A 12319-nucleotide genomic window follows, 5' to 3' on the forward strand; every position below is an offset into this window, starting at 1 on the left:
CCTAACCCTGATAGATACATAATTTGGAACTCACACACACACTACATATATATACATATATATATATATATATATGTATATATATTATAGCTCATGTACTTAAATAAAAGGGAATTACGTTACAACCTGATATTCTAAAAACCTAATTTATGAAAAAAAAATGAAGTAAAATTATTAGTTACCTAACAAACAAGTCAAGTATCTAATTTAAAAGTATAATGCATAGGGACAGCCCTGAAGTCCCTGAAGTTTGAGCATGGATGCTTTAAAGCAGGGGTAACCAACCTTTTTGAGACCGAGAGCTACCTGAAGGGTAGAGAATAATATGGAGGGCTACCATATTAACATTTTATGCAATTTACCATTTAAATGATGAATATTATGCATTTAATTGCATACACATTAAATCCAGTGCTTACTCCTAATGATTATCACAGTTTTTATAAACAATATCAGGACATTTTACTCAGTGATCATTTGGATACATGCAAGTGAGGTGAAGTGAAATGAGCCCACGGGCACCTTGCTGGCTGCTCGCGGGCTACCAAGTGCCCGCGGGCACCACGTTGGTGACCACTGCTTTAAAGTATGCAGGAGAACATGAGGAGCAGCAGACTGAGACCCATCAGCAGCAGCAGCAGAAGATGCCGGGGGAACTGGGAGGTCCAGCAGGCGGTGAAAGGAGATGAGGTGGATCGAGGTTGTTGGGACTTCAGATACTGCTCCACACAGTCCACCAGGCTGTACGACTTCGGGCAGTAACCCAGCTCTTGATGGGCCTTGTCAATTTTGAAAGTGTGGCTCACCGCTATGTTCCTCACCTGCAGTGGAAGACGAGAGGTTTTTATTTATATGAAGACAAGAATCCTGTCTAGAATCTCATTTGGGTGTTGCAGACCAACATACCACGTCAAAGGTTAGTTCTGTCAGGCTAATGGTTCAGGTTAACCTTGGCTGTGACCGATGGGTGTCTCTGGTTATCTTACAAGCCGTGGGATTAGGTGTCTCTGCATGCAAAGTACGCACACTGACAGAGGAGCTACAACGGATACCGTGAAACATGAAGAGTTTTCAGCTTTTCGGCTTCCCCTCTTCTAAACACTTCTTCCTTATTTATGTAAAACAGTTTCAGATTCCCTCTCCGTGACTCATCTCTACGTCATCATCTCTACGTCATCATCTCCAAGTTGCACTAAACTGCACTTTGTAGTTTTATATATTTTACTTTGCACACACTGTAGTTTTATATTTTGTTGGGTTTTACATTTTGTTGTGTCTTATCAAGTATTAAGTCTTTTGTTGTGTCTTATTTAAGTGTCAAGTCTGTTGTGTCTTATTTAAATGTCAAGTCTTTTGTTGTGTCTTATTTAAGGGTTAAGCCTTTCGTTATGTCTTATTTAAGTGCTAAGGCTTTCATTATTTTTGCTATTTTATTGTGTACCTCAAGCCGGGAGTCTCTGCAAAAATGTCATTATGTCCTCATAATGACAATAAAAATTCTTGAATCTTGAATCTTGAATCTCTACCTGTCGTAGTATGACAACCTGCGAGCATGAAACCAGTGTCTGGTCCTGCTCATCCTGTCTGACCTGACAATCTTCTCTCTGTGGCATGTGACGCTTCGCACTGCCCAGATAATCACAGACGCAGTATATTCTTTAAAAAGCTAATGTACCGGTTGAAAAAAAACAGCTTCTTTTTTTTTTTTTAAACAAAACAATTTATAGTTTCTGCAACCAATCTATTCTAAAAAATCTAATCTGTACTTATTACTTGTCACTGCGTTGTTATTATTAATGCATCACTGCTGAATTGGTGTGATGCAATTGTGCATGTGTCTATTTCAATGTCCAGCATGTGGTGCTGCTGCTGCTGCTGCTGCTGTGTTATCTCATCTCTGGCACTTTAGAATGTTGTCTCGTGGCTGATTATCTCTCCGTTCCCAGTCTTGCGGAGCGGCAGGTGTGATGCAGGGTAGAATCTATAGGAGAGCTAGTGTGTTTGCATTCTGTTTTATGCACAAAGTAGATGATGTGATCTTGAAGGCAGCCTAAGGGCCAGAATGTCATCTATAAGGAAAAAACACAAATATACTGTACATGGAGAAAAAGAACTCAACACACTTGCATCCGGTGCCTAGCACTAACTAACTAACTTACCTTAACTCTCTACTTCTGACTTTCCGCCTCGTTCTATTCCCTGACAGTCTCTCACTGTGCCGGTTAATTTATGTTTTAGAGACACAGAACATCTCCAATAATATTATGTAATCTTATAGCTCCAAAAAGGAAAATGCCGTGCTTACATTTGACTTGATTTAACACTTCAGTCTTTAGTCACGCACTTGTATAACCTGAGAGTTGGCAGCAGGATCATTTGAGTCCGGCCAAAAGGTTTGCCCGGCCTCACCTCACCTCGGTAACAGAGCCACTGTACTGAGGTCACTTCCTGTTAACATTGTCTCGAACTTCCTGTTCTGAGCCACAGCGGTTTATGTTTTATTCACAGGGACAATCATCGATCCCCCAGCAAGCAAGCAGCTGTGTGAGAGAATGAGCTCCAGGTGCAGGCCCACGGCACTCAGCTTTGGTTTCTGCCTCATCACACATTCATGACGACCTTACGGGGCCACAGTGTCGGCTCCTTAAGATGCACCGTGAAGCCTCTCACCTTGACACAGTCTAATCGTTGTATATTTTAACAGTGCTACAGACCGTCACATACAATTACAGCGCGTTCCTTTGAACGTGACAACTTTGAGATTACTCTCATAGCTTTTCTGCCAATTTTTTTTTTTTAATTATTTACTCAACATTTCACTTTGTTTTTCCATAATTCATGAAGAAGAGACAGCAACAGACACGGGAGGGGGGGGGGGGGAAGCAGAGGGCAGATCGGAAAATACCCGCCCTTCACTGCTGTAGGAGACTTAAACGAGGATCTGCTGATTAGGAAGCAGGTGACATACTCTCCCACACACAAGACACATACTTGCATTTAGGCATGCATGCAAAGCTCCACGATGTGCAGCTTTCATCACAACATCTTTATCATCTATAATGCATCTCAAGCAGGTCACAGAGGTCACAAAACTAGCAGAAGTCTTAGAGTTCAAACTCCTTTCATTTGTGCAGGATATAAGTCAGAGAGGCAAAAGAAAGCTTCAAAGAGAGACAGCGAGACACAAGGAAACATAATTACCTCACTTCTGGTAAAAAGGAGAGGCACTTTTATCACTGGTCTGAGAGCTACATGCAAGTATTCCACCAGGATGGCTTGAAATCAAAGATAAGCACACGTGGGTTTAGTGATGTCAAAGAACCTGTCACATTTTGGAACATCTGGAAAAGGACAGAGCTTAGAGAGATGTGCTACCTGCTGAGTAGACCAGTGAAACAGGCAGATTAATCAGCGGCCTGCTGTAGCCCAGCTTTTCAAACTGCAACACAGAGAGAGAGACAATACGAGAGGAAGTAAAACATTTCAGCTCAACTCGAATATCATTAATAGGATAAGTGATGATCTGTGGACAATAAGAGAAAACGTGCGATGGCTTATCATCATCCTTTGACTCACCAAAGGTGTCAGCCACTCAAACAGATTGACCGAGACTCCGTCGTTAATGAAATAGGCCTGTCCGCTCTGCAAACGAGTACAACAAGTTTTGTAGTCAAGACCACAGTGGACCCAAGACAAAGACCTTTAGCGATGGAGACTGAGATGAATTCACTGGGTCATCCACTTCATGCTTTGACGTGGTTTGTTAGTTCACAGATGTCCTCCGCATACTCGGTTGTATCAAGTGCCAATGCAAGAACTGCCACTCACTGAATATTTTCTCCTTTTCGGACCATTCTATGTAAACCAAGAGATGGTTACGTGGGAAAATCCCAGTGGATCAACAGTTTCTAAATTACTCAGAGCAGCCGGTCTGGCACCAACAACCATGTTCACAGTCACTTAAATCACATTTAAGTGACGGGGCAGTGACTAAATGCACCGAGTCACTGCCCCGTGATTGGCTGATTAGATCTTTGAGTTTGTGAGCAGTGGAACAGGTGTACCTAATATAGTGGCCAGTGAGTGTAAACTGTATACGTCCTGCCTTGGTCTTGGCCACAGTGTAGTCTTTCGCAATACAGATCACAACATCATTTTAAATGGTCTCAATTGCTCCATTCAGCTCCTCGTAAATGACTATTTTGTAAATGATGTTCGCATTTAGAGGGAAATTATAACTGCTATTGTCCAAAGATTTTTTATTGTCCAGCTGCTATTGTCCAATAAGAGCCTGGTAGAGGTGCCGGCCAACTCATGAATCTCAAGGCTTCAAATTCTAATGGGTGACATCACTACCAGCTGTGACTTGGTCTCAGTAAAAGTGTGAGACTTATATTGTTATTATGATCAACAGCTTCCTTTATGTGCAGCCATTCAGGTGCGTGTCCAGATTATGACGTAACAAATAACAGATAATCTGTTAGGCCTAATTTATTCTGTGTGGTTGTCGAGTTCAACATTTTCTAAACACATGAATCTGCTGGTGGAAAGCACAACTCACAGCGACACCGCTCCTCTTCACTGTGAGAGCGTCAGCCGCCAGGGTGTGAGCCAGCACCAGGTTATCGACGTGCACCCAGTTCATCCTGGACTGTGGATCCCCGAACCGGAAACTGAACAAGCGACGCTCCACGTTCACCTGAGAGGAAGAAACAAATGTGTTCGGTTGTTTCCTTGTCCTCATGTGCTACAACATTCTTATTATCTCTTCTTGACATTATTTCACAGCCAAATCTGTTTTTGTTTTTTTTTTCCGGTAAGAAATGTGATGTAAACCGCGAATAAACTGTCTGTACTATTGTTTACAGTGAAACAAGTATTTTAACATGTTTCTTTAATCTCTGACGGCATCTCAAGGTCATGTTATGACTTAACAACACAGTGCCTTTGTTAAATATAAGACTAAAGCTTAAGTGCTTGTGTCTTCATCACGTACATCGCTCTCAATTGCTGCTCTGTGTCGGTGTTGCTGCTCATGCATGAAGCCCCAACACCACCCCAGCATCCACCTGCAGGCTCCACCGGGGGTTTAATGTGTTTGCTCATCACTCCCTGACATGTCAATGTGATTAAGTCGGAGTCTGGACGCCGAACATCACCATTTGTCTTCTGATGCAATAAACAGTCCAACATTCACACGTGAGTTGACTGAAATGGATGGATAGATGGATAAATAGATATTTAACCTTTATTATCCAGGTTGGTCCCACGGAGATCAAATCTAGATCTATTTTACAAGGGAGCCCTGAAAGTCTTTTTTCCTACTATAATAAACTGAAATTATGAGTCTTAGCAGTTTATAAATCTCTGATTTTGTGGTAAAACGAATGAGACCGAAGACAGAAAATTCAAATTCAGCTCACTCTGCCACTTGGCCGACAGTCGGCCCAGCAGTGCTGAGCAAAGACTGGAAGAAGAGGTGGTTGTAAGTGGACACCTAGAGAGCTCCATCAATAATGTAAGCACTTGAGGCTGGACTGCATTCTACCACAGAGGCTTCAGACACTGCAAGTATAAGTCATTCTTTTTTCCCAGTGCCAACACAAAAGGAATGATTCTGTATGATGAAAGAGATTTTGTTTTCCCTGAGTCTCCCTCACCATCACTCTGTGGAGATGTCTCCTCTCCTCAGGTCCATAGATGCCGCAGGGACGCAGGACACAGGTTCGCAGCAGTTCTCCATCTTCACAGGACAAAATACAACCCTTCAACTCAACATACGCAGCTCAGACAGTTCAGCAATGTGACGTACCATCTCTACACTGATGATGTTCAGCTGATCTGCTCATTCAAAGCCGCAAGAGCTCCATAAACTGTCCTCCTTAATCTGCTGCTTGACTAGAATCAAACTACTTGCAGCCAAGTATTGCACCCGATGATAAAATCCCTCAGATTAAACAGCACTGTGGAGCTTTAGGCTCATCCCTCCAGCAGAACCTCAGGAACTTTTGAGGTCTTTTGAAAATCATTCGAGACAACTAGTGAGAAAGTGGTGTCTAAGGCCGAACCTTAAACGATTGCATGAAATAATAATAAGAAAGTCTTATTCGTTTTAATAAGAAAGAGCTTGAAAGTCTCCAGGCAGTTCAGAACTCTGCTTTTACCTAACATGTGCAAGTGCGATCACATCACACCAGTTTTCGCATCACTCCACTGGTTACCTGTTCATTTTAGGAGTACATTTTGAAATCCTGGACATGGACAAGCTCCTTCTTACATCTCTGACCTGATCCTGAGGTCTTCAGGTCAGACGCTCAGAACAACCTTATTATTTATGTCTCTTTTAATATTTAGTGTATTTATTTTATTGTTAAGCACGTTGTGATTGTATAGCTGTGAAAGGTGCTATATAAATAAACTTACTTATTTCACTAAATACATTTTTCACATGTGCACATTTGGAACGTGAAGCAGCAACAGAAATGCCGACAGTGGCCAGTATCAGTCCTCATAGTTTCAGCAAAGGCAGGTGACTTTGTCTGCTGATATATGCAGATAGAGATTTACACATACCACAGTGTAAATGCATAATCAGGCTGCATGTTACAGACCTGCATGTCAGCAGCAACACAGACGTGCAAGTCGCTGAATATTTGTAATGTTTTAAAAGTAAATGATTTTATTCTAAATTATCTCTAATTGAATTTGGATTCTTATGGATTGTGCGTGTGCTCTTTTTTTGTCAAGCTCTAAATTTAAACTAGTGTCAGTGTTGTATTTCGACTGCACACCACAAGTTTCCATGGCTACCGTCACCTCAGCCTCTCTCTGTTGCTATTTCAAACAACAACAACACGTTTTACACAGAAACACACATGTGATCCTGTGGTAACGCCGTCATTGCTTCACACCTTTCAGGGAGCATCCATTGGCTGAGAGGATCATCTGCTCTGCAATCGCTTTAGTTCTGGAATAGTGGTCAATGTGCTGGGGAAAAAGGAAAAACACAGTTAATCTCTGCTTTTTTTGTTTGTTTATTTATTTATTTCAGTACACTTAAGACACTTAAAGCTGCAGTGCATAACTTTGGATGATTCTGTTCATCTGCTGCGTCCTTCATCTGAAAAACAGGCTTTTGTCAAAGACTGAGAGAGCCTTTGTGTGTAAACACCAGCAGCTCAGGGGCGGGTTGGGGGCAAGAAGCATTTGCTGTTGTCTCCATCTTTCTTGTCGTGTAACAAATCTTCCTGTGTGTGCAGTGCAAGAATGTCACCAACACAAGATCTAAACGCAGCTAGACTGAGATACGCAGAGAGAGACCTGTGGAGCTGCCAGGCTAAATGACTCACTTTGTGAACTAATTCGACAACGGTCTGAATGTAAAGGACACTTTATTTTTATTTAACGGTAACACGCTACAGCAGGACTATTCAATAACAAACTCAGTCGGCCCGCATTTTCAAACCCAGAAATCTGGCTGGGCCTGACATTTTCTGCAGCCAGTAAGCAGCAGCAGCAGCAGCAGCAGCAGCAGCAGCAGCAGCATGTGGTGCCAAATTTAAAGAGTACATCAAAAAATGTGGATTAAAAGAGCAATAAAAGAACTAGCACACATTTATTTTAGTCATACCTCAAAGCACCTTGAAGTGTGTAAAGGAAGTGCACAGTATTACCTGTTTTGTCATCTCATGTGCAACTTAAAGTGCATGAAATCAAAAAGGGTGCACAATATTAGCATTTGTTTATCTTTGAAATAAGATAAACATACAACCTTCAAATATCTCAAAGTGCTTTTGACAGAATAAAATACAATACAACACAACTAAGACTGCTATCAAACCTCATCAGACTACTGTAGGAATGTATGTAGGAATCTTTGAGGGACTGTGAAAAGTGTGTCTCGATTATTTCTCAGTGTTTTTAGTGGCTGGGTTATGGGCTGCATGTGGCCCACGGGCCGCCATTTGAATAGCCTTGTACTATAGCTTTAACAAAGCTCATTGGACAAAATCAGGCGTCGGTTAAGTCGATCTGATTCTTTTCACCTACCACGTCAGGAGGCACGCACGGCACTGAAGACTCGTCACCGTCCTCAATTGGTTTCCCAGCAAACACCACGTTGATGGTGCTCGTGTACACCAGGCGGGGAATGCTCCTCTCCTTACACACTGAAGCAGAGCACAAGCAATTTATTTAACGTGATGCTGCTCCAGTAAAGAGGGTTTAGTTTTGCAAATAAAATTGTAGACATGAAACCGATTTGTCCAAGTCAGACTGTCAAGTAACCACATTTTGTGTTTTGTCATTTACAGAAGGTGCAAAAGATGGAGTTGATTCATGAACAGCTGCATGTATTCTTACCATTTATAACATTATTAGTCCCTCCAACGTTGACAGACTCCACCTGCTCTTTCTTCAGCTGGAGACAAAGAAAAAGATCACATTTTATTTTATTATAGCTGCTGCTCGAGCGGGACTGACTCAAAATGTATCAAACGTCTAAATCAAAACAACAGAAAAACGAAACTCTAATGGTGGAAAAACCTGTTTGTTACAACAACATAGAGAAGTGCATAAAGTCTATGAAGTGAACGAGGACGGAGCATCCCTTAACGTAGCTTTCTCCTCCATATGCCGTTGTAAACTCTCACTTTAGAACGTCTTAATGTGTTTATTAAAATATCAGTATTTGCCCCGGTGTATCGACCCCTAGTTGGAATATCTGCATAAAGCAGGGGTGTTAAACATACGGATGAATTTGTTAAAATTCTACTCTTTTTTCCAGTTCCAGATACCGGTGACTCAATGTTTTGTGCCTTTGTAGATCCACTGCGATCGGTCAGTTGTAATACGTAATGTGTAAATGGTAAACTTAGGCATAATATTGTTGAAATGATTCATTTTCCCTCAAGAAATTTCAGGTTGTTTATTATATCTTTTGTAAAAAAGATACTTCATTAAATGTAAAACAAAGGGGAAAAACTGGGAGGTCTTGTTTATATAAAGGTCATTATGTTATTATTTTACATGTCAAATTGTTCCGTACGTGGCCCCTGAACTAAAATGAGTTGGACACCCCTGACATAAAGTCTTTTGATTGGCAGATTGCCTCACGTTGCTGCTGTTGAAATGTTGAAACACTTGAATCAACTTCTCAACAGATATAAAATTGACTTTCCTCGTTGGGAAACGACAGAAAAAGACAGTACACATATAAATGAAGGAAAACAACAGTAGCAACACTATAAAGTAACGCAAAAGGACCCACAATGCAGTTTGGCAGAGTTGACACCTCCAAAGTGTTGGTGTGAATTTGCCATAAGTAATCACTAGTTTATATGACTTTACTTATATGTGTGAATGATTAGGATGAACTGAAGGGAAGTCACCTGTTCTGGTCCAGACATGCCATACGACGCCGTGTGGAATATACAGTCGACACCTTCACACACTTTATAGAGGGATGGATAGTCTCGAATGTCACTCTGTAAGAAAGAGAGAGGGAGGAATTCATTTCAGTCTGACGAGGAGAGGAAGTTTGTCCTCGCACTTTTTCACACGGAGCAGTGCTTTTATTATTCCCACTACAATATCAGCAGTGAACAGGTTGGAAGCAGTGCAGTGTGATGTGGCAGTGTGTGTGTGTGTGTGTCTCTAATAATCTCATTAAGGGACAGTTATAATTAAGGTAAGTGTGCCATGAGGCCTGTCGGTGAAACCTGAATCATGTCTCCACCCTCTGTGACTCAGTCAGCAGCTGGCATTCTGGGTCGGATCACTCACCTGTGTCTGTTTCCACCCAGCACGCAGACTGACCAGGGAGACGCACTGACGCGCGCTGACGCAAGGAAACACCGGAGTTGATTTTCTAGTTTGTGCGCAGCAGTGTGACTGTTGCATAGACTGTGTATTTCATGTCATTTATATCCCAAAACAAATGTGGAGGTAAGACTCTACAAACACACCTGCAAACACAGGTGAATATTCAATTAAAGGCGCCCTTCAAGGTTCCCTATGCTCCCTAAGGTTAAGTGTTAGGGTTCCCTTGGTTCCTTAAGCTTCCCTAACCCTCCCATCTCGTACACTGTATTGCTTTTCATGTACCAAATTCTATCTTCTATTCTATTCTAGCTATTATTATTATTCATATTTGTTATTTCATGACATCACATATAACACCAATGCAGACCAAGATTAGAAAACTAAAATGCAAGTCGTTTTTCTTCTTCCTTACAGACTTTTTGGGAACTACAAAGTGTGTGTAAAATGCTGTATTATTCTGACTAGAGGTTGGCTAAAAGGACGTGTTTTTGATTATCTGAACCTGGGACAAAAATGGTTGTCCTGCTTGCCAAGTTGGACACAAAATGGGAGCCTGAGAGGGAAGCCAAAAAGCTTCCCTCTCAACACCTCATCCTCGGCAGCACAATCAGCCACAGGCTCATTTAGCCAAACGTGTATGAGTAAAAGCCACGTAATAGTCACACCACATAATAAAAGGAAGTATACACGTGCACATTAATTGAATACATTTAAATAACTCTCAAGATAAACTGGGATTGAAGGCTAAAGCAAAGAAGTTTTAAGGAAAGAATTAAAATCTTCATGGTAAAATCGAGAACCTCCTTTCAAGGACTGGGTCACAAATGTAAAGAAACAGTGGAGCTATTTTCTTTGTTGTGAACAAAGCCTGGATATTTATTTTACTTTTATTTGATCCATTTATTTGGCCGTACATGCTTCTTTATAGTTCATCGTACCACCACCATACCATAACTGTGTTTTAGGAATTTGTTTAAGATATACAGCCAAAGAGTGACCCCTCTTTGTTGTGGGTGGGTGAGAGAATTGTTACTGGTTATCTTTTATTTCCTTTTCTTTTCTCACTCTTCACAGTATCTGGGTGACATGAATCAAATCTGTTAGCGAGTGCCCTCAAAGGTCAGGTGTCTTTGCCCTGTTCCATACCTGATAGAAGGTTGTTCCATCAGGGACCTCAGAGGGAGGCTTGTTCATGTCCAGGAGGATCACTGACATTCCCTGGCGGGCCAGCTCCTTCCCCAGCCTGAAGCCGAAATATCCTCCTCCGCCCGTCACCAACACCTTCCCCGGGGAGACGCCCCGTGGTGCCAGCGCTGCCTCCTCTCCCAGTCTGGAGGCGGCGCAATCCGAGCCGCTGCAGCTGGCAGCCATGGCTCCATTGACCCTGTGTCTGAGGGCCACCGCTGGACTGGAGACGAGGGCCGGGGTCGTGTGGTTGACCCAGGGCTGGAGGTTGTGTGCGTGGTGTCCGCTGGCCTGCAGGCGACACAGGGGAACACTGTGACTGGGCAGCTGCTTCACCTGGCACAGAGAACCTCCACTCTCACTCATGTTGGGGCCACACAGCTCCATCGGTGTCCTGATGAGCAGAAGATATAGGAAAAATAATGGTCATTCATTGATATGGTGTCATTGCTTTACTTCTTCTGTATGAGCTTCAAATACCCTTCACCTTAATTTTGTTGAGTGACTTATTACCCTGTGAACTATACACTGTGTTCTTTTGCCGGAGAATAACTAGTCCTAGAACCATTTGTACTATCATTTATTTGTACATCATTGCACAAGTCCCTGCATTTAAATTTTAAATTGGCACATTGCCATGACTATTACATCTGCATGGGTACATTACTTAATAGCACTTTCTTCATGTGAAACACACATTTGTGCTTAACCCATTTTTGTAGTAAAAACCTGATATCATATTAGACATTTCATCTCAACCTCGTGAGGAACTAAACAATGAATACATATCGACTTATAATAACTGTTATGAATCAATATTCAAAGGCTGTGAGCTAAACATTTAGACTAAAAAGTTACTTTAAGTTGAAATTTCCCACAACATTAAGCCTGTGAGTCACTGTAGGACAACACATGCCAAATTGAAACGGGAACTCTTGTGTTTTTTTTTTCCTCCGAAACTAAAAGCGCTGAAGAGACGATCATAAGTCAGAGATGATAAAACGATGCGAGGATCCGTCTGCCATCACGTGCCATGGAGAGGATACTTTAAAAAAAAAGGAAAAACAAAAAAAACAAAACAAAAAAAAAACATTTCTTTAATCAAAAACTCGTGTTCATTTTCTTACCTCTAAAACGTGTTCGGATCTCTCTCATCCACGCCTGTACCGGCTGACTCGTGAAATAATCCTGCGTAAACCTTCCCTTTGTGCTCGTGGATCCTCCCGACGCGTCACTTCGCTCACCTGTCAATCACCTGCACCTGAAGACTCTACTCGGTGCGCGTCCGGCTCGCCTGTGGATTTTACGCACC

The 12319-nt window shown here is 42.0% G+C and overlaps 1 protein-coding gene across 1 annotated transcript; it reads right to left on the reverse strand.

Annotated features, from left to right (window-relative positions):
- Positions 1-581: 581 nt before the first annotated feature.
- sdr42e2 (short chain dehydrogenase/reductase family 42E, member 2) lies at positions 582-12319 on the reverse strand. The gene is made up of 12 exons (XM_058653956.1): positions 12135-12319; positions 10969-11401; positions 9390-9485; positions 8362-8419; positions 8050-8168; positions 6912-6987; positions 5661-5743; positions 4562-4699; positions 3577-3642; positions 3376-3439; positions 3202-3275; positions 582-821 (listed from the first exon to the last, which is right to left on the reverse strand). The coding sequence occupies exons 2-12, from the start codon at positions 11392-11394 to the stop codon at positions 582-584; spliced, it is 1440 nt and encodes a 479-aa protein (XP_058509939.1). The 5' UTR covers positions 11395-11401; positions 12135-12319.

This window comes from Solea solea, chromosome 16, assembly GCF_958295425.1.
Source record: "Solea solea chromosome 16, fSolSol10.1, whole genome shotgun sequence".
Classification (NCBI taxonomy): Eukaryota; Metazoa; Chordata; class Actinopteri; order Pleuronectiformes; family Soleidae; genus Solea; species Solea solea.